Source organism: Lates calcarifer, linkage group LG24, assembly GCF_001640805.2.
Source record: "Lates calcarifer isolate ASB-BC8 linkage group LG24, TLL_Latcal_v3, whole genome shotgun sequence".
Taxonomy (NCBI): Eukaryota; Metazoa; Chordata; class Actinopteri; family Centropomidae; genus Lates; species Lates calcarifer.
In genome coordinates, this window is record NC_066856.1 from 4,220,634 (window position 1) to 4,243,314 (window position 22,681).

Below are 22,681 nucleotides of genomic sequence, written 5' to 3' on the forward strand. Positions count from 1 at the left end.
ACACATCAAAGAAACATGCATGACTGAAACTGGCTCAAATTTGCTGATTACCAAATAAGGGAAATGTATTTCGTTGCTTTCACACACTAGTAGATAAACACACTCAGAGACTCCCACAGACGCAGTGAGTCAGACCTGTCAGTGCACACAAATGCACCATGCACGCAGAAAGAGTGTTCTCTATGCTTGTTGTATACATTTGACCTCAGCTTAAACTCTGTGCTTCACAGTGTATAGGATGATGCGTCCCTCTGTCTCTCTCTCTCTCTCTCTCTCTCTCTCACACACACACACACACACACACACACACATAGCCATAGTCCCAGTCACATCCTCTGTTTCTCTGTACCAGTGACTTGAGAGCTTTTACTCAGACATGACATTTGACGCGCACTTGCATGCAACCACAGATGCATATACACACACGCACACATAGCTGTAATCATAAACATGTCAACACTTGAGAACTGCTGATGTAAACACTTCATGCTCTGCATGAGTCAGTGGGTGTCATGTATATTATCATTATTTCTAACAGATGATGTGCAGTATATGTTCTCAGAATACATGGATCTATATGTGATCCTAGAGCTATTGTTTGACTACACAAATTGATTCAGGACTACTGGTATTTTTTCAGCTAGAATTTTTCACTGCATTGTAAGCTGTTTCATAATGTTAGCTCAAAAGTGCTCCTTGCTAAAAATATCTTTACTCATAACGTTGTGAAGCTTTTCCAGTCTCCAAATATTTTGAAAATTGCAGGTCAGAGCATAATCAGCGCCTCATTATTGTCTGTGAAGCCTTACAGAAGCGCAGAGGAACTCTGTTCGGATGCAAAGTCCCAGTGCAAGCACAACATTCCATCACTGAAATCTTGTTTCATTTCAGTGTAATAAGTGAGCCATTGAAGTAGAGAGGGAACAAATTTGATGAGCATCCATGGGAACGTGTTTTCCAGTGCCAGCCCCCTCCTCTTCCTTCATTATGTTGCTTTCTTGAAGGCCCAGTGAAATGCAGTTTCGTGAGCAGACTGGATTAGAGAATGTTTACAGTGATGGTTATTATGATTGTGTGGAATAGACCCTGTCTGTCTCCACGACTGATTCAATCAACTGCAACCTCTGTCATTCACGAAGATGGAGAGAATAATAATGCAGGACTGAAACCAAAAGTGCAGGAGTGTTGTGATCTGTGTTGTACAAATCTGTTGTACCTTTTGCTCAATCTGCTCACAGGTGGGTTTTTTTTACAGTTGACCTCTGACCTTTAATTGAATATCTGGGACCTACGACATGTCTAAACAGAAAGCATTTTAGCTGTCTCATATCTAGTAGTATAGATTCATACAGGTTTTTAGGAATTTTCCACTAGCCTGCGTTGCTTCAGCCGCTTCAGCCACTTCAGGCCGCAACAACATGAGCTTTTCTTGGTCTCTTCTTGCTCTCTTTTCTCTTCTGCTGGAGAAATGTGTGCTCTCAGTTCTTTTGTAGCCTCTACCTCTCTGTGGTACAGAGTTAACTTTCACTGTTCCTGTTTGTACTTTCAGCTGTCAGCCTTATTTTACTGTTTTTTGTTTCAGCTGTATCATAATTTAACTGTGTTAAATTACCGATAGTACAAACCGAACCCTTTGTGCTGTGACTCCTTCACATCCTCACATGTTGTAGCCAGAGATAATATCTCCTCAGCGAACACAAACTGAGCCCAGATCAGTGTGCAGAGTCTTTTTTTCAATCTCTCTTGTAGATGCAATCTCTAGATTTGCTGCGAGATACCCAGAGTCAGCGTCAACTATCCCAACTCACAACAGCTCTGTACCTGCAGCTAATCCACACACACAATTATTCACATCTCAAGGCAGTTCATAGAGCCAGTTATCATCAATGTAGCTTTTTCATTTCCACAAAGACACAGACATCATGCAGCTTTAACTGAACCACTTACAACAAGTTAGCACTGCTTACACGTAATATTTGGTGCAAATGTTTACATGTGTACATGTTTACAGAGAATAGGCACAAAAGCAAAGTCAGTCTTGGGATTTTAAGAATCTACATTGAATCATTCAAATAAAAATCACAATTATTTGTTGTTGTCCATTTAGCTCTAGTTGATTTTTTTCCTCAGATTTATGTAACTGTATGCACATATATTGTATACTATATATACATAATATAAATATATAAACATATATAAAAATGAATTGTTTCCCCACACCTCTGAAACAGAGCCTAGACCCTTGGCTATACCCAAGTAGGCAGTTAACTACACAGTATGAAGCCATATAGTCACTTGCCTGTGTATTGATTTCAGCTGTATAGTAGAGTGGTTTAAGTGTCCCATAGGCCAGGAAGAAAAAAAAAAAGGCAAAAAAACCCATAAAAACATTTCGGCTCCACACTAAACAGAGGCTTTGCTCACTAGAAAAGCTACAACAAAGTCCACAGCAATATATCATGACAGCAAACATTTATATAAAACAATAACAGCGCAGCCTTGAAAGTCAGCAGTTCAGCATCTGCTAAATGCACCATTAAACTGGCGGCAAGAGAACACCTGATACAGTTGGCCTGTAAAATCTGACTTCAGCATATTTTGGGGTTGTACCTGGCACCCCACAAATCAACGAAATGGTTGTTGTGTACAGGGAGTAATGTTAGACTATTATTCAAATTCACAAAGGGAGTTTCCGGTCGAGAGGTTGTAGAGTTTATTCAATTTATTTTACATGTGTTTGTCTTCAAACCAGACCTTGAAGCATTGTGAGGAGAGATGAAAAGAGGCAATGGTAATAGGAGAAAGAAGGTATGATTGGTAAAAAAGTAAAGGGGTGGCGATAACACGCAATGAAGTCTGCAAAAAGACAGTAACTTAAGACTGAGATGGGAAGTGAAAAGACGTTTGAGACAAATGAGGAAAGAGAGAAATGGACAGTGGCCGATATGACGAGGGAGCGCAGTGAAGGCTGAAATGAAGAAAGTACTTGAAATGGATAAAAGAGAGAGAGAAATGGAGAGGGAGGAACACAGTGTGGTGTTTTAGGTAGAGCTCTGTTCTGTGCACTCAGCCTGCCGCTTAAAAGAGCTGGTACTTTCCAATGGCTGCAGTGAACTCATTAAAATTGCACCAGTTCTTCATATTAATTACACTCTATGGGCCTGCTGACTGGGTTCCTCTGAAATATAGTTTGAAATAATTTTGCTGTGAAGCTTAAAAAATCAATGCACAGGCCTTTTTAAAGAGTGAGAATCCCAGACTGCTGATGCTCGTCTTCTTCATCTTCTTTGATGGTCAGAACCAGTATCCTCTTATGAATGCATAGGCAATGTATAGTTTGTCATGTTAATTTGTTGAATGGTGTAATAACATTGAAAAGCTAATGTCCCATGAATGTTCACCAAAAGGAAAAAAAAGGCAATAAAGACACTAAATGCTCCACTTTTTATTATTCACTTTAAAGTGTTCATAATCTGTGACATTCATTTGACATTAGCTCTGTGTTCTGGTCTTAGTGTGTCAGTCAGTCGCTTTTAGTAGTATGTATCAATACTGATGTAACTTTTCTCTATACAATTCACACGCTTTCTTTCTCCCACCTGTTCTCCTTCCTTCTGTTTCCTTTATCTCCTCCCACTTCTCCTTTCACCTCTTTTCCCTTGTCCTATAATCTTTTGTCCTTTATTTTCCCTCTGTCTTCCTTCTTCTGCCCTCCCCGTCTTCTCTGTTCCTCATTCCTCCCTTGTCCTTGTCTCCTCCCTCCCTCTGCTTCATCATTCCCTCGCTCCCTCTCCGCAGGTGCTGAAAGGTTTCCCTGAGTGTCTCCAGGCAGATATCTGCCTCCATCTGAACCGGACATTGCTGCAGAACTGCAAGGCTTTTAAAGGCTCCACCAAAGGCTGCCTCAGGGCGTTGGCCATGAAGTTCAAGACCACCCACGCACCCCCAGGTGACACGCTGGTCCACGCCGGGGACGTCCTCACAGCCCTCTACTTTATATCCAGGGGATCCATAGAGATACTGAGAGGAGACGTGGTGGTAGCCATCTTAGGTAAATAAAAATGTTTAAATCTCTCAGCTTCTCTGTATGTTTTACTGACTGCATTTACCACCTGATTAATGTAATGTAATGACACTTAGCCCTACAACAAGACATCTTTGGCATCTATGGACTTATCAGCAAGACAGTAGCATTAATTTTCCAGCACAAGTTCTCCGCTGCACCATAGCCTCCAGTGTTAATTTAGGACTTGAGAAAAAGTGTGCAGCATGTCTACCTAGCTCCTGTGAGATGACTCTGTTTCAGTTTCTTTCTCTTTTTGTTTTAAACTTAATTATCTTTTTCAAGAGGCCTCTAACAGTGTTGACACTTACAAGTCTGCTGCCTGTTGTGTAATATGCATTTGCTAGTATTGCCATCTACTGGTGTGCATAGAGTGTTACTCCAAATAGTCCAGTGTTGCTTCAGCACATTATAATGGAGGACCTCTTTAGGGTGCACCTGCATATTACTTTTCATATGCTTTTGATTGTATTTCTATGAAACACCTATAGTTTAACAACTGACACTGGTCTTATGCCATTGTTGAATTTGGATTATAAAAACAGATCATTTCAAAAGTAGATAAATGATTCCATCAGACCCACAGACAAATAACCTGATACATTTTAAGATACCCTACAAATATTACAGTAAAATAATATGTTGCTGTATTATCATGAGTGATATATCAGTTGATACCCAAAAGCTGTTTCTGTATTGAGCACACTGGTAGATCATCTGAATAAGTGTGTCCAGCTCGGGCCCTTTGCTGTATGTCATCCTGTTCTCTCCCCCTCACCCTTCCTGTCGCTCTCCACTGTCACTGTCAAAGTAAAAAGTGTAACTTAAAAAACAAAAGTTTGTTTCTGTGTTGAGTTGGATATTTGTTGCTCTAAAATTTGCAATGATTTTGTTGGCTACTTGTGCAGAAGAAGTTCCCATGTCACAATATCTTTTATTCCATAGTGGAAGATCCTGTACTCATGTGATGTGCCTATATATTAATGCAAAAAGTAATTCATCAAAAAGTACACAATCACAAAGTACAAGTATAAAGTAGCAGAAAATGGAAATACTCAGACAAACACCTCAATATTGTATTTTGGTACTTGAGTAAAGGTATTGAGATACTTTTCAGTACTGTTTATCTATGAAGGTTTTCTTTCTTTTCTCTTTTCCCAGGGAAGAATGACATCTTCGGCGAGCCTATCAACCTGTATGCCCGCCCGGGTAAATCCAACGCTGATGTTAGAGCTCTAACCTACTGCGACCTGCATAAAATCTTCAGAGAGGATGTTCTGGAGGTGTTGGATATGTATCCTGAGTTTGCAGACCATTTCTGGAACAACCTGGAGATCACCTTCAACCTCCGAGATGTGAGTTTACAAATTCAACCTAAAATCTGAAGGTCACAAAGGAGTGACACATATTCAGACACAAACTTTGGAGCTATTTTGACCATTTGAATTATTATTCTAGTGTTAAAGCTCTATTGTTAATATTCTGTCTGCATCTCTGCATAGTTTCCTTTAATAACAACCATTTCTCCTTTCAGACCAACATGATTCCAGGCTCTCCAAGCAGTGACGACTCCAACTGTGGGGGATTCAACAAATTGCGGAGACGCAAGTTATCATTCCGACGACGTACAGAAAAAGGTAACCAATCCACCATCGCTCATATTTTGCTTATTTATTTTTGCTTATTAACTTATTATTTGTTTAATTTTCACATTTTAAAAAAGTCTACGTTATCAGACATTTGGAATTGTTAAAGAAATACAACTTCAGTAATTTTCATGATGATGATGATGAATTTAATGTATGCCAGTGACTTTTCTAGCAATCCTCCACAATGAAAAGTTAGTTCTGATCCAGCTGGACTGACCAACGTTTTTTTTTTTAATCTTTCTTTGCACACCTACGTCTAGATGATGCAGATGCTGGAGAAATTAAAAAGTCCCATAAGTCTGTGAGGCGAAGACAGAGGGAGGCAGCTAACAACCAGAAACAAGAGGAGGCACCTAAGAGGCAGTGGGAGGCACATCGAAGCTCAGTGTCCTCTCACTCCAGTGGTGATGAGGTATAACTCAATATAAAGCACTTTTTACACTAAAAGTATTTTTTGTATTTGCCATTTCTATGCTGACCTAAATGGAATAAAAAAAAAACAAAACAATAAACACTGATTTTAATGCCTTGGATTGACTCTTACAGGGGGAGGAGTCAGTTGTGACAGGCCTCGCCCCTCCTCCTGTTATGCTGGGTAACCCACAGGCTCAGGCCACACCCATGAACTTTAATGAGAACACTGAGGGTGATGGAGACCCCAAGACTGGGAACACCTGCAACGCCCTGTCAGGTAAAATAGAACTTGTGAATTGTACAGTAATGCCTGCCCAGTGTTTCACGCCAACAAACACTCACTCTTTCCCCCTCCACCTGTCTTCTTCTCCCACAGGTGCATTCTCAGGTGTGTCTAACATCTTTAGTTTCTGGGGAGAGAGTCGGGGGGGTGGTCAGTACCAGGAGGTTCCCAGCTGCAGCCTGGCCTCCCCGCCACCCCTCAACACACCGCTACACAGCTTGAGCCGCCAGCAACGCAACCAGCTGGACACACGCCTGGACCTGCTGCAGAAACAGCTCAACAGGTACGACTGGCGGGAGGTCTGACTGTGTGTGTGTGTGTGTCTGCTTGTGCTCTGATTTGTGTACATGTGTGTGGAGCTCTGGCTGTTGGTGCTATTTTGTGTTTTATTTTGGATCAGTCTGTTTTTGTAGAACAACATGGAAGTTCCTGCTAAAATGCTGCAGCATGTTAAGTCATAGGACTATCATTTTTTTCATCTGGCTTCCTGTGAATAGAGCCTCCTTTCTCCACTACAGTGGAAGAAAAGAGTTTTTTTTTTCCGCCTCTGTAACCCTTACATGGGTGAGGCTTCTTTGTCAGGTCATGTTGAGATCACAAGCTGTGTGTCTATGTGCTGGGTTAGAGCTGGCTGCGCCTCCAGCTGAATGCTCATAGTTTTAATGCATGATTGACTGGATGTCTCTGCTGAATGGGATGTGTGAGCAGGCTGAAGGTCTGTGTGAGGAAATTTTGATGGGGAGTGGCGGTGTGTAAGGAGACAACTCCTCCCCCAAGTACTGAAAATATCTACACATATGGTAAAGTCTCTGTTGGTTTCAGGAAGTTGAACAGAGCCTAGGAGATCAGCAGAATAAGTTCTAATTAGCTGTATGTGAGCCTTGGATAGGACCCAGCTGACTCCATGATAAAATTTACATCTCCTAAAATAAAAACTAACTAAAACTTTGTTGACTCGTGTGGGGAGAATGGATTTTTACAGCAGCAAAATTACAGAATAACATCCGGATGGGAAGAGAAATCCAATATAAGCAAAACAAAGTATAATAAATCAGAATGTAGTATCTGTGTAAGAAATACAAGGTAGATGAATAGAAGTACAAATTTATTGCGTAATTGAAAGTTGATCTCAGTCTGTCTGATGAGCATTGATTACATTTTACATACCAGCTTCCTGGGTCAACTTCAGTATTTTAACCAATTGCCATTGATAATGAACAAAATAAGACCTTTAAATATGTGTTACTAAATATCCCAGTTAATACAGAAATCACAGGTCCAAGAAAATACAGTTTTAATGTATTAAAGGATCACATTAATAGAATCTAAATGCCTCTGTTTATCATATGTAGTAATAAACAGTTGATCCTCTCCTACATGCTGTGTGCAGGTTGGAGAGTCGCATGTCGACAGACATCGGAGCGATCATGCAGCTGCTGCAGAGACAGATGGCTCTGGTTCCTCCTGCCTACAGCGCCGTCTCCACACCACCTCAGGTAGCAACACACTCATGCTCACACACACATGGTCTGTGGACGTAGAAGCATCACGCTTGCTGTCACAGGAGTTCAAGTCCTTGTGACAGCAAACATCTGTCTTTGAGCAAGATCAAGACGCTTAATCAAAAGGAGGGAGGGTGAATGACAGTTTCGTATTATTATTAGAGACTGACTCGAGCTGTGTTAGACAGAGGTTTTCACTTCCTGCAGACAAATAAGATGTCTCCTCCACAGGCCTCACCTTACCCTGGTCCTGGTCCTGGACCAGGTCCAGGAGAGAGGCTGGTTCAGCCTGGTATACCTCTGGAGACAGACACCCTGGCTTCTTTATCACAGGTGAAGCACATGTGGTAATAAAATGATTGCTTTGCATACTTCACTTTCTTGTCCTGGCATTAATACATTTGAGTGTATTCTGTGCAGCTAGGTTTTTGCTGATCAAATGCAGTCACTGGTCTCCAGTGCATATAAATAAGAAATACTGAATTATATGTACAATTCAAGGAACTATAGCTTATATAAAGAGTAATTATACACACAATACAATATATAATATCAAATTTATTGTAAAACAATATAAAGATAAATGGCTTTTCTTGCAATATGCAATATTTTTGCAATATGTTCATATTTATTATATCATGCTAGTTTTTAACTATAGACAATGAACTCTATCCTAAGACCTCCAGCCTCACTGAAAACCATTTACACATCAAACAACTTCACAGCAGTTGTGGTGACGCTGCAGTACACAGAAGATAACCGCCATAAAAATTATTTTTCATATTTGACATGTGACTCAGTTAATAATGCTAAGAAGAAATAACATCATAGAAGTCTGCATCTCTGACCTCTCAGCTTCTTTCTCTGTAGATCTTGGATTCCCAGGACTTTGAGGAGTTCCCAGCCAAGCCTCTTGAGTCTCTGCCGACACAGGACACTTCTCTGATTAACACCAGCCAGGGCCAGCTCGCCCCCTCTAGACTGGACAGCCTGGGGCAGCATCTGGAGCTGGAGCTGGGACTGGGGAGTGGGGCTGGGGTTGTTTCAGGGTCAGTAGCAGGTTCAGGTTCAGGTTTAGGGATGGAGTTAGCGAGTGGGGCAGCAGTAGGCTCAAGCTTAGGAGCAGGATTAGACTTTGGTTCAGAGGTGTGTATTGTGGCTGGGGTTGGGCCAGCGGCTGGATCAGGAGCATCTCCCCTGGATCCTGAAACCCAAAGGAGGTTGTCCCTCCAAGAACCACAAACACCTCTGGACTCACGGACACCACAGAGACACAGCTCCGACCCAGGGGGGAGCTAAGGAAGAGGTGAAATGGGAGGAGAGCGGGATGGAGGGAGGGATACAGAGAGAGAATGAATGAGTGTGATGTTTTATTCTGCAGTTCCTGATGTTTCCACTGGTCCATCGTGGCACCTTGGAGATCAGGAAGCACCTACTGTTCATCCACCAGAACCCTTTAGTGCACCCAGCTACTGTATCTTCACCATCGGTCATGGAAAGGGTTGATGCCTCTCTCTTTTACTCCCTCCACCCCCTACCCCACCCCTCCCATGAAACATCTGGAGCTTTCTGAACTCCACAATACAACCTTTAACCAAAACCACAAACAGAGCAGAGAAGAGCTCTGCCTCTTAATGAACACTGTCCAGGTCAACCCAGATCGATCTGGTCTGAACGTCTCAGTCATCCAATAAGGATGGCACAACTTTACACACACATAAACGACTGCTGACCTGTAGAAGAATCCCTTTACTGCTGTATCCAGTGTTGGATGACTGACAAGAACAAGCAAAGACAACATCGGACAGAAACAAGTAGCCATTTACGTCTTGCACTGAAAATCCTATTGATATAATGATTACTCTATTCTATATGTCCGTGGCGCTTCCGATAAAATCACAAACTGGTTGGTAAATTGTAGTGTTAGCTGGCCTAACAGGAAACCTGCTGTCCCGTTCTGTCATTGGTTCCTTGCCCCTGACGTCCTGCCCCAAGAGGCGGAGCTACCGCTCCCCCCTTCCCAAGAGCACACTGGATTGGCTGGTTTGCACCTCAGGGGTGGGAACTGGAGGGTTAAAAGCCATGAATTTTCTTGATGAACATATCAGCTGCCCTATTATAAACAATGTACAGATTTGCTAGTGAGTGAAGAACATATGGCATGCTTAGGCAGTGTCGCAAACAGGTAAACTGGCAAACTTACAAGTTTACCATGAGAATAGTGCACCAAAAACAGCTATCTTAATATTTCAACAAGCAGGAAATCCCAGCTTCCTAATTTCATGAGCTATGAGTTGTGACTTTTTAGAGAAACAGATGTTGTGTTTTATTATCAAACACTCTGAAGTGATGAGGTCAGCAGTGACGTGACACTGGCCTGCTTTGATTTCTAAGATGGAATCAAAGACCGTGTATGAAGGAAACATGGTTTAGTTGAATTTGCTACCTCAGATTTCATTGGTCCTTACTTTTTTCACCTGAGCAAGCACCCAGAATGCTTTTATCTTGTACATACAAGTTTGTCAAGTGATACGTAAATATACAAGTTTGCCAGTTTACAAAGACCAGCCGAATGCGCCATTATTCTATGTACAGTACAATATGCAAACACTGGCAAGAAGAGATGAGTGAGTGCGCTTAAATCTTATTATATGTGTGATAAGTTCAGGTCCAGAGCTTCTTATGTGTGTGTTTGTCCTTGTTTTTGTCTTTCTGTCTGCAGAGCATGGCGCAGTATGTTTGTTTCACACACTGTAGAGGGTCACTGTATTCTGATATTTAGGACAAATTTGTTTTCTTCTTGCCCCAAAGTGATTTTTAATGGCTTGTTTAAACAAGCATGTGACAGATTCAGTCTTTGGTTTTGAATCTAGACAGCACAAATTTAAAACCCTTTACAATGTAGGTTCCAAGGTTACAATGAGGTCATCCAAGTACATTTAAGAATTTTAAATACTACAGCAATTGTAAACTCAAGAAGAAGAAATAATACAATAGCACCACATTTTTGGGAACACTTTACATTAAGCATTTATTTTTTAGAATTGTCTCTAACAGATACATGTCTGATACCTGTCATGAACTGTTAGCAGGCCACCAGCACACTACCACAGACACTGATTACTTCACCACACCACCACTTTACTAATATTGTTAAATAAGAAATACGGCATGTACAGAGGCCGACATGCGCCATTTGGTTTGGTATTTAAACTATCACACTGTACAGTTCAGGATGATGGCTGTTTACATCATAAGGGGTAAAGTTAGTTTAAGTTTTATGTGAATTTCCAAAAGTTATCACTGCTCAGGTTTCATTTGGCATAGTGCAGAACTTGTATTAGGTCTGCCTGCTATATGATGTGGTACTTCAGTCATCGTTTCTGACAAATAATACCTTTATAAGAACAAGGGAAGGTAATGTGTACAAGTGATATCAAAACTAAACTGAAAACATCTTTGGTCCAAGCCTCCTAGATATTATTATTTCACATCAGTGGAGAGTTGTACTCCATCAAAGCAGTGCAGCACCTCACCTCACCATCCACCAGATAAATTCAGCCTGTCAAAAAAATGGAAATTTAGTAGTGAATGATATGATTTCTTTTATTTATAAATGTTCCTTTGACTTCAGCCCTACTGTAGCTGGTCAGTGAGTAGGATGAAGAACACAAGATTGTGATGAGGGTTGGTTCCTTAGGAATGAAATAGTATCAAGAGCATTTTATTCCTTGTATATTAAGAATTACTGTATATGGAAAAAGGTCCCAGAACTAAGATATGATGCTTGGATTTTTTTTTTTTTTTCATACATTTCAAAAGGTGGTGATGGAAGTGAAGGTGTAGTGGTGCCACTGATAAGAAGGTGTAAGGGCATAGTCTGGAGTTTACCCACATACCTCAGGGCAGGTAGAAATGTACAGAATAATAACAGGAGCAGGTGCAATGATATCCCCTTACAGTGGAGCTGAACTGTAATAACTCTGAGGTTTGTTTTTCTGCGTAAATGGCAATTTGCACAGAATCTTCCATTTTGATCCTGTTTTTAGTTTCGAGTTCTTGTGATGAAGGAAAATTTTAAAAACCTATGACATCTTCAAATTGTCTTCCCTGAAACAAAATTATACTGAAAGACCCTTTCCTGTAACACAATGAGTCATAACAGAGGAGGGAAAGCCTGTTGAAGTGCAATAGTCCTTTAAACAGTTAAGACTTGTAGCAGCTTAACCACATCCGTTAATTTTTAGCACTTTATTTTTTAGACAGTGCAGATGTTTAATAAAGACTCAGGAACGTGTTATTGGTGTTATGGAATCCATTTTCCTTGGTTTAAGAACTCAAAACCAACCAATCAGAAAGAAAAGAGTAACATCCTAAACCTTAATTTTGGTGGAATTCCCCTTTAGTGCAGAATTGTGAAGATTGTATTTTGCTGCTTGCTGGTCTAAGCTATTTAATTTATTTATTTGGTTGTAGGATTATTTTGTTTGTCTGTGGATTGTACCTGCTATTTATCACTTTGTCTTGGGTTAATGAACAGTTCATTTGGTGGAGAAAGGCTTTCTGTGTAAACATGTCTCTTCCCATGTTTCTGTGTTCTTTTGTTCATAGTCCTAAAATTTATGTTCTTGCAACCACTCTTAGTATTTATTCAATATTTATGGATAGAAGTGCTCGGTGAGAGGTACACATTATTTGTATAATCATTATTAATAACTGATCGATCCCCAAATGCAGACAAAGCCACATTCAGTACACATTGTGCACGTGGCCTGTTTTTCCCACAGTCATCGTCAGTGTCTTTAACCTGTGCAGTTGTTGGACTTTGTGGCCGTCTGTGCACAGCTGATGTAATGCTTTGTAATGGTGCACTTTAGTATCGAACCAAAGCAAGTGAATGCTGAAAGAAATGATCATTGGTAACATGTTAAATTCATGTGTAATCCAACTCTTTTAGGACATTTGAGTCAAAAAATGAATGTTAACTGAAAGCTATAATTTGACTCAAAATGAATTTGTAAATGCAGCTGGATTATCTCTGATTTAAACTTTCATCAAAAAGATTTTTACATTAACTTGAAGTGAATTTTTGCAGCGTGATCAGAATGGTTTGAATGACCTGAACCCAGACAACTACTGTTAAGGGGAGGGCGGTTAGTTCAGTGAAATGTGATCCTAATTGCTATCAGATGTATGGTGATTCAACCCACTTTTCAGCATTCTGCAGTTAAAATGTAAGTGAATGCATCGTGGATGTCCAAAGCTGATAAGATGACTTCGACCAAATCTACTGAGATCCTCTTACTACTAAACCCTATTTGCTTGTCATTGTGTTTTATTTGGTTTATTTCACTGACACACCCATCATCATCACTTACTTTTCACCAGCAGTCCCTGCCTGTCGTCACCAGGAACAAGGTCCCAGTGATAAATTACACCTGACTACAAATATCCAGTAAACACAAAATGAAGCTGGTTCTTAAGGTTCTTTACCAGTGAATCTGTTTCTTTTTTTCTTTTCTTTCTTTTTTTTTAATCTTATTTTATTTTATTATTTCTTACAGTTGCAGTGCTGAGGTACTGATTTGCAGAAGTTGGCTCTCCTCGCCATCTCACGTACTGTAGCGAGTGTTTTTGTTAGTGTTCAATAACAGTCACCTAGTGGCCTGAACTGTATATTTACATTCAGAACTATGACCTCAAAACTAGAATGTGGTTGTTGTCGACTCTTCTTCTTTGACCTTGTATGTGACAGTACACCTTAGTGGAATATTCAATGCTAGAGAATACATTTATGTAATGCACACTGCATATTATAACAGTAGAGGGTGCACTTTGGAAAAAAAATATCCAACAGGGAAATGGGTGTGTTTGTGAGGGTGGGGGTGGGTGGGTGTTTAAGGAGGTTAGAGTAGTTTTCCCCTTTGAATATTGACACATACAAATATAAAAACTCAGCTACAATCACATCTGCACACTTACACACGCACACACGCACACACACCTCCCTTAATGGCTCTTCCATACTGCTGAGCTTTTTTCAGCTCTATTCAACTTTCTATGAGTTCCGACAGACTTGGGTCCTGTATTTGTAGATATTTTGAGCACTTGGGGAGGGGGGGGTTTGGTACCGTTTACACAACACTGGATCTGCTGTCACTCCTTGCCTGTACATACCAACTTCTACTACTTGTAAAGGAATCAAAACTCTTTGGCACTCGTATAGCCAGCACTATGCAGAAACTGAAAAATTTCTTTGGCATGCTTTGAAATGCAGAATACTATAGAGGAAAATATACTAAATAAATAAAGTCTGCTCTAATTTCTTATTAAAATAATCACCTTATTGGAAAAAAAAGACGTTGATAAAGCTGTCCATGGTTAAAATGGATATGATGATGGTGAGGGTGATTAGAGGTGATGAGGGTGATGAAGTTAAAAACTTTTAATATTGTGCACATTTTTACTTGCATGCTGCACTGAAAATCATCCAGCAATGAGAGGTTTTTAACGTGCAAAGCAGCTGATTTTTGCTGTATGCTTGCAAACTGTGTGTAGAGTGAAACACTGAATTCTTCCGGGTTACGGGAGAGTCATATTTATATATACATATATATACATACTACTTCCAGGTTATGGAAGAGAGGGGTACTGAATAGCTGCAAATATAGTGATCCTAGATGATACAATATTATATTGTATATTTGTATCTTTGGTTGCAAACCACTGTAATGGAATGATGCATGTGTGGCAGTCCTGGGCAGAACTATTAATTGTTTCCCAAATATCAAAGTACGCTTGATTTACCTTATCTGGGCTGTGTTTCCACTTCTGCCTTGGAAGTTAAATCAAGTGCTCTTACAATATTACAAATTCTGCTTTTGCCCAGCTGGGACGGGCTACACTCTGAAGAATGGCTATTCTCAACACATCTGAGTTCAGTTTTGGACCACGTCTTACTTTCTTCTCAGTGCATGGGGTGTTAAAATCAACAATAGCAAATCTTTAACATCTTTAACAAAAGTACTGAGTTATGTGTGTCTCCAAAAGCCTCTCACAAATGTTTTGAAAATAGCTAATCTCTTTAATAGTGTATACTCTATGGCAGTCCCTGGAATATTGAGTTAACCTTATAATACTGGGCTGGCCAACGGAGTGCTTCTAGAAGCTCATAATACATTATTCATATCAAATGTTGAAGAGGGTTAGATGGGGAAATGGTGAAGCTCCAGGTTCTGATTGTGTGATAGCATTATCAATGGTTGAACTTTATAAAATTTCAAAATATTTCTTTCAATAAACCTCTTTGAAAGCAAAATCATCCTGACTCGACTGTTTCTTATGACAATTAATGTATCTGCTTCTCTCCACTCTCCAGTCTTACTGTGTCATAAATCCATAATAGAACTTAATGTTAAACAGTTCATTGTAACATTTCTAATAGCAACTTCCTCATTATAACCTCTTGCCCTCAACCCTATATTTATGATCAAACAGGCCTAAAAGTCATCATAGTCCATAATGAGTACAGCCAGTGGTGTATTGAGTCAGCACCAGGCCCCAGTGCAACATGGTCAAAACCTGCCCTGCTCATCACGATGCATCATAACCCAGAATTCTGTGTGGACATGACTGCACATTTTAGAACTTCAAATCATCCTTTAATCCTTATTTAAACTTAATTTAGAAATGTAACATAGAAGTATGTCACGTCACAGCTAGAAGATTCCAGGTTTGAGCTCCTGTTTGCCCAGGGTTTTTCTGTGCCTGTGTGGGTTCTCTCCAGGTACTCTGGCTTCCTCCCACAGTCCAAAGACATACATTAAGTTAATTGGTGACTCTAAATTGCCTGTAGGTGTGAGTGTCAATGGTTCTTGGTCTATATATGTTGGTCCTAAGTAAAACTGTTTTGTTGCATTGTTATTAATTTGGTGATTGACTGACATTAAGGAGAACTGAGCAGATGATTTGGCTTATAAAGCATCTATAAATACTGACTGCTTACCCTTTAAGTGTAGTTACCCCATACTGTAGACTCAGTCTCAGTGCAAGACATGCTTAAGTTCTATTCATATGCCAGAGGTAAGATGTAGTGAATGGGTAAGATGTAGTGAATGGGGCCCAATACAGCTGTATTACCTGCATCTTATGAACATACCAGAAACATGCTGGTATGTTACTGAAACAGAGAGGCAGGCATGGAAACTAAACTGTGTCTGTCTTTCCTACAGCTTTCTGCCACAGATTCACACTGACAGTCTACAGAGATGTCATACAAAACTCTATAGCATAGCAGATTGTAGAAAATCATCAAATGAAACTTGTGACACAGATCATGTCTTCTATTAAGCAGAGCCTTCAGTCATATTCAAAATACTTCCTTTAATGAGGAACCATGAAGCTGTGAGGGAGAAAAGCTTAAAACTCTAATAAAAAGCATATTGGCTCAGACTATTGGCAAGTACTTAGTTCAGGAGCAAAACAGTGTTTCTGGGAAAATCATATTTGAGTCTTCAGAACATAAACGGCATCATACACAGTGTCAGTTCAAATCCATAATAAGCACATGGTTAAGTAGTAATTCAAAAGCCACATCACAATCTCAAATGCAGCAAGCCAGCAAGCCAGAGGCTGTAACTGATGTTTGCCATTGCTGCCACAAGGTGTCACTATAAACTTAAATTCTGTGAGGTCGAACCATTTTTGCAATTAAAACTTTTAAATTTTTTCCCCCTCCCGTGTGCTTTATTGGGAAATTTAGTGTAATTTTACCATTAGTGAGGGGAAAGTTGGAGTGTGAGAATCAGCCACAGGAATGGGTTCACTACAGTAGTAGTAGTAAACATGTAGGCTAATCTGGATTTGCATGGGCAGTAAATCACCTGCGATAATTCATGATCAAAGTTATATTCAGATTTATCAACCATATTGTGTTTTGTCCTGTATATGTGTGTTTGGTCGAGCAACATTCGGTTGTGAATTTTTTATTCCAAGAAATATACTGAAAGAATGATTGCACTGTAACGTTTTATGAACTACCTGGCTCATCCGTAACACACATGAATGTACTTTCCGGTTGGAGTCGCTGTCTTTTAACCATAATGCCTGTCATCCCGCGGACATTTCAGTGATCCAGGCGGTATCAGGGCGTCTTCCTGGGCCGTGGCCGTATTCAGAACGCGTTCCTCCCGGCGATTGGACCGGCACCGTCCCGTAAAAGGAGTCAAACTTCTCCATTGTACGTACAGGTTGTCTGTCAAAAGTGCATATAGTGACGACGAAGGGCCTGCACATGATTTGAACGTTGTGGTTGGACAATATCCTCGTCACTTAGAGTTTAGCTTCAATATAATTGGACAAAAGAAGAGCCAGTCAGTGTTATCGATGAGTGATTGGAGCAGAGCTTCTTAGGGGAGGAGCACGTTAGTTTGCAGCTAGCGGAGTGCACTGTTGGGTGGGCGGATCGTAGCGGTGACAGCGACGCTCGGAGACTCCCGACAAACTGTCAAAAAGCAGACAACTAACGGTGAGTCAAGCTCAAATATGAACACTGTGTTTTGCCCCCCGTGTGAGTAAAAGTGAAGTGTTTGCAGTTAGCGTGGAGTGAGTGGGCGGACAGTGCAGGCTTTATAGCAGTGAAATGACGGTGATTTTGGATGAGTGATCTCACAGCACGCATCACAGCGACGGTGCACTGGTGTAGGATGATGCTGCCTTCAGGTGCTCCTCGGAAACTTTTACTTTTCAGAAGGAGTGGGCTGAGTGCGCAGTAGTAATGTACTCGCCCTTTTTATTAACTCTCAGCCAAACGCAATTGTTTAACGGCTGTCTTTAGCGTCTCTTTGTCATCACGAACTCCCACCTTTCCCTTTACCGCATATTTATTACAAAGATGGCCCGTTCACGTGCAGCTGAATATAGTGGTTACGTTATTCCCCACAGCACTTGAGACAGCATGGTAGCACGGTGAAGTTGCACTGTCACAGCGGACAGGAGGAAAGTTATGCAAGCTAGCTTGAGTCTCAGTCTGTCTGTGTCTGTATTGGATCAGTCCATTCATTTACAGTCTGTGATAAGGTCTGAACAGCAAAACCATTAGTTGCACTAGGTTTAGATTAGTTGATCTCCATATACTTTGCCCTATGCATGCATAGACTTCTTCAATATTCTACATTATAGTAACATCTCACTTACTGGCTGGCTTAGTAGTTAGTATTCCTCATCACTGCAGTCTGATTGATGACAAATCAAAGCCACAGAGATATCTCTTTACTATCTACTGTCACTGTAGTTTTAGCTCTTATCACTACTTATCATTGGCAGCTTGTGATTGCCAGCTTGTTATGTTGCTCATACACAAAGTTAAACCTTTCAGTTTTTCCTTTTTTCAATTCTGTGTGTGTAACTGCAATCATTAAGTTAGGACCAAACCAAAGGTTACATATTGCAACTTGGGTGGGACCATGCCGTTGAAATGATGACAGCAACCCTCCCAGTAATTCTATCTCTGCTAAGTTAACAATGCCCGGTTTTGATCGACACTGTCAGCGAGGTGTTAATTTAACTATATATTTATTATTGGGGTTGTAGTTTGCAATGGTGTTGAACTCAATTGCTTCAGGTGCCTCTAATGTTTCACCCACCCCATTCAGTCATGTGGGGTCAGAATATTAGAAACACCTCTCAATATAATGCAGTCTAGTACAACACCATCACTAAGTATAATCTCAGTAATAAACTTAGATTTGAATTCATGCCTTTGTGACCTTGTCAGTCAACCTGTGCATATTATTTTTGTACAAGGAGAATTTATGGTTGAGCTGCTGAATTGATGTCAGAGTAGTCAGAGTATGCAAATGCATCTTGTTGTTCATCAGTGGCTGATATTTCTTTAGATGGAGTTTATATCATATCAACACAATATGATTCTGTTGAATGATCTCCTCTATCACTAGATATATGTTTCTGTAAGTTTTCTGTTTACTGAATAATGATTCTTTCTGCTTCGCGTTGATGTGTGTGTGTGTTGATGGTCCCCAGAAGCTGTAAGCACATGAAACACTAATACACACATGCACAGTCTGACACAGGCATTGGCTCAGAATTGACTATTGACACCTGCACCAGAACATTATGGTACATTTTGCCACAGAAATTGACAATATAAAAAGGAATCACAACAGAGAGGATTGTCCCTCTCCCTCCCTCCCTGTCTCCCTCCTTCTATCCAGATTACTCTCCAATCCTCCACAGCCAGATTACTGAGTGGGAAATAAGAGGTGGGACTGATCTAAGGCCCTGAATTCATTATGGACCTGATCCAATCACATCCCTAAAATGTCCCGTCGCTTGTTGCTTCACTGTAAGCCTGCCAAAGTGATCAGGTATTAGGCCCGAGGGGTTGACAGTTATCAAACAGGTCGCAGGGGTCAACCGACGCCATGCTGACTTTCTCCTGAGCTGTTGAAATGAACTACCACAATATCTCTGTGTGATGCAAAAGTTCCACAACATAGAGGGATGAAAAAGTGGTGAAAGACATGTTTTGTTGACCAGGGATCAAACCCCACCTGAAATTTTTTGCCCTTGGCTGGGTGTCTCCCAGCTACCCTGCTGTCCTTAGAGAGACAACACAAAGCTGTACAGGAAAGAACAGAGAACAGAGTTCTGTACATCACCAGAAAGTGAGAAGGCCTTTCCACCAGAGGCTTTTATTTTGAAGGATACTTATCAGCTTATCAGCTCTCATAACATAATTGTAGTGTGATGGCAGTGTTTGTGTTGAGTGAAGTATACATGCAGCCAGATATTGGATTACAATTGTGGATACATTTTCCTAGCACTGAGTGCAGGTTTCTGACACCCTTTTCTGTTTAGTGGTCTGTTTGGTGGAGACAGTTGTGTTACTGTGGATGCAGAATCAGACACTTGTATTGTTGAAACCTTTGTTAATATGAGAAACTACCTTGAAAAATATTTACTGCAACCATTTTATAGAAATACTGCAGCAGGACTGGTGCCACTGAGAGCAGATATTTCCACTTATGAAAACATCTAAAAAAAGATGAACATCTGTTTTATTCCTTTCCTATTATACACCAGCTCAGCTTTTCACATTCTACTACAGCACAACTGTCTCACTGTACTGAACTATTACCAGTGTTTCCTGAGCAGGCCCACTTTAATGCTCAACAGCTTCTTGCCAATATCAAATACCACTCTCAGTAGTTTTATGGTTGTGGACAGTTTTGGATTCTGGGAAAAACTCTGATGTGTTCTGCACTGGAAAGGTGAAATCAGATTTAACAATAGCTTGCTGGATCTTGTAGCCACTGCAACATGCTGGTTTAACACTGATAGTGCTCTGTCTCTGATTGGAATGGACAGAAAGTCAACAGAAACTGGTTTTGCATGATATTCAGTAAAGCTGAACATATATTTTGATCTTAATGGCCAGCTGTGTAACAAATTACCCATGTTCAGGACAAATTGGCGTAATGATCAATTAAACATGTTTGCCAGGACCTCACATCGGACATTAACGTTGAAAAGTAAGCTTCGCATTTTTGTAGAGTTGGTGTAATGGTTGGTCATTTGGTTGCCCATAGAAACCAAAAGTATAGAAAGAACAGCATGCAATTCTTTGAGCTAGAAAGAAAATTATTTTAGGTGTAATTCTGTATAAGGTAAACAAGTGATGACTCCTGTTTATGAAGTACAGACGTGCAGAAGTGTGAATCTTTCCAAAAGATATGACATGAGTACATTTTTATTGATCAATTACCTTCTTAAAGTGCAGTAAACAAAAACAACCCCTAAATCTAACTAATATTTAGTCTGACCACTTTTGACAGCACAACACAGCATCAAACCAAAATTCTCAAATGTATTGCAGCCCAATGTCCCATTAAGCTGCTCATTGTCTACAAAACCAACTAAGTTATTAAACCACACATAAGTTCATTGATTTTAAGTGTTGTGATAAGCTGTAAAAGGCAAATGTCCATCATCAGCAATTATATTGGATTTAATGTGATAATAATATTCTAGTTTTATAGTGAGTCCTGAGGGAATAATTTAATTTAAAGTACAATGAAGTCTTTCATTTAAAAAATGTTCTTTTCATTATAAAGTCATGTGTTCAGGGGCTGAAAGTAAAAAAAGTTTGATTAACACACTGCTTCCTATTTTATACTTTATCACTGGTTTAGACAACAGTAAAGCACTATTTTTGCTCTAGAAATGTGCGTGATAAGACAGATAGAGGATCATAGAGCCTACTTAAAGGTTGCACTTTGAAGTCTTACTCTGTTTAAAGTTACTGTTTTTTCATACACAGCACAAAATGTGCACAAAATGTGAAAACAGAGTAAAACAAGCCACCATGTTGTTGTTGTTGTTGTTGTTTTTTTTTTTTTTATATTTTCATTCAACTGACTGATGCCAAAATTGAAAAGTAGATCAGTCTGGTGATTGATTTTTACATATGAAGTGACTTTCATGGTAGCTCCATAAAAATGGAAAGATGAATGAAAAGTTTTAGGCATCAGTGGTCGCCAATATAGAATATTAATTAATGTTGTAGTCCATGCACACTTTGTTCACAAATGACTAAATTGCCAGCGTATTAAATTCTAATGCAATGTGCATGAGCATAATTGATTGCGAGACATATTTTGCAGCATAGAAATAGAGTTTGTCAGGTTTAGTAAAATCAAAATAAGAATATATGGAGGAATAAATAATGGAAGGAAGGGGTGAGTCAGGAAACAATGACCATAGTAGGAGGAGAGGGAAGGAAGGAAGGAAGGGGGGAAGTATTTAAATGAACAGTTTCCTAGAGTTCCACAGTTGGAGGGATCCTGAATTCTTCACAGTCTGTGGAATGTCAGTTGACTGGACCTACGAGCCACTGACTCTGTCTTTTTGCTCTCCACCCACACACTCTCCTCATGTCTGCTCAACCATCCCCGGGCATCATAAATCATCTTACAATATGTCTGAGAAGATCCCTTGCAATTGTGTGACCTTGTATGTCAGAGCTTATTTGGAAGTTTTCCAGGTCAGGGAAGAGTCAGGGTTTAAACTGGGGTGTAAGAAAGCTGATCTGGTCTCCACAGTCAGGGTTGTCCTGACTGTAGCAGGATACTCTCCTCGAGGTCAACAGGCTACTTCATCCCAGCCTCTGTTCAGGAGTCAGGAAGCAGGGGAAATCCATCATCCATGTGTTTCTGTGCTGCCAACCAGTACTGCTGCTGAGGGCAGTTAGTCTGAGTAGTCTGAGACAAGGACCACATTATTATCCTTACACAATAATGCTTCCTCAGTGTTGCTTTGCCTAAGCTACTCACAAATGTAACAAGTTGTACTACTTCTTCTTCTTCTTCTTCTTCTTCCTTTTTTTTTGGAACATTCAGAGTCAGTTGCTAAGTTGCATTATGATTATACTTTTTGGTCCAAAGTGGTATCATCTGTCCACATCTGAAGGCAAATGTGTTTATAGTTGTTCTAAATGGTTATTCTAAAAAACATGGAAAAGGATGAAAAGATGGTTGTCCCAGAGATGGGCAAGTTGCAGTAGACATTCAGATTCACACACTTTCAGTTTCTCCTCAAAGGTGTTCATGGTGTTGTACTTGGCAGTGCACATGAAAAGCCACAGGAGTAGTTGTTTAAAGAATGAAAAATGAGAGACTTCGTCAATGAATCTGTTGAAGCAAAACATTTTATTGAATATGAAAATAGTTCTTTATTTAATTTTTATTGATTG

The 22,681-nt window shown here is 40.1% G+C and overlaps 2 protein-coding genes across 4 annotated transcripts in view; both read left to right on the top strand.

Annotated features, from left to right (window-relative positions):
* Nucleotides 1–15,219, top strand: part of kcnh2b (potassium voltage-gated channel, subfamily H (eag-related), member 2b) — a 204,936-nt gene extending 189,717 nt beyond the window's left edge. The window contains exons 14-22 of the mRNA XM_018673626.2: nt 3,799–4,051; nt 5,225–5,418; nt 5,598–5,700; nt 5,973–6,124; nt 6,259–6,403; nt 6,503–6,692; nt 7,800–7,905; nt 8,143–8,244; nt 8,782–15,219. Coding sequence (XP_018529142.1) covers nt 3,799–4,051; nt 5,225–5,418; nt 5,598–5,700; nt 5,973–6,124; nt 6,259–6,403; nt 6,503–6,692; nt 7,800–7,905; nt 8,143–8,244; nt 8,782–9,210 — 1,674 coding nt within the window. The 3' untranslated portion in view covers nt 9,211–15,219. The remainder of the gene's footprint in view (nt 1–3,798; nt 4,052–5,224; nt 5,419–5,597; nt 5,701–5,972; nt 6,125–6,258; nt 6,404–6,502; nt 6,693–7,799; nt 7,906–8,142; nt 8,245–8,781) is intronic.
* A 2,085-nt stretch (nt 15,220–17,304) lies between these two features.
* Nucleotides 17,305–22,681, top strand: part of LOC108881552 (microtubule-associated protein 4) — a 110,789-nt gene continuing 105,412 nt past the window's right edge. For all 3 annotated transcript variants that reach the window (XM_051066603.1, XM_051066604.1, XM_051066605.1), the window contains exon 1: nt 17,305–17,437. The gene's annotated coding sequence lies outside the window, so the exon portion shown is untranslated. The remainder of the gene's footprint in view (nt 17,438–22,681) is intronic.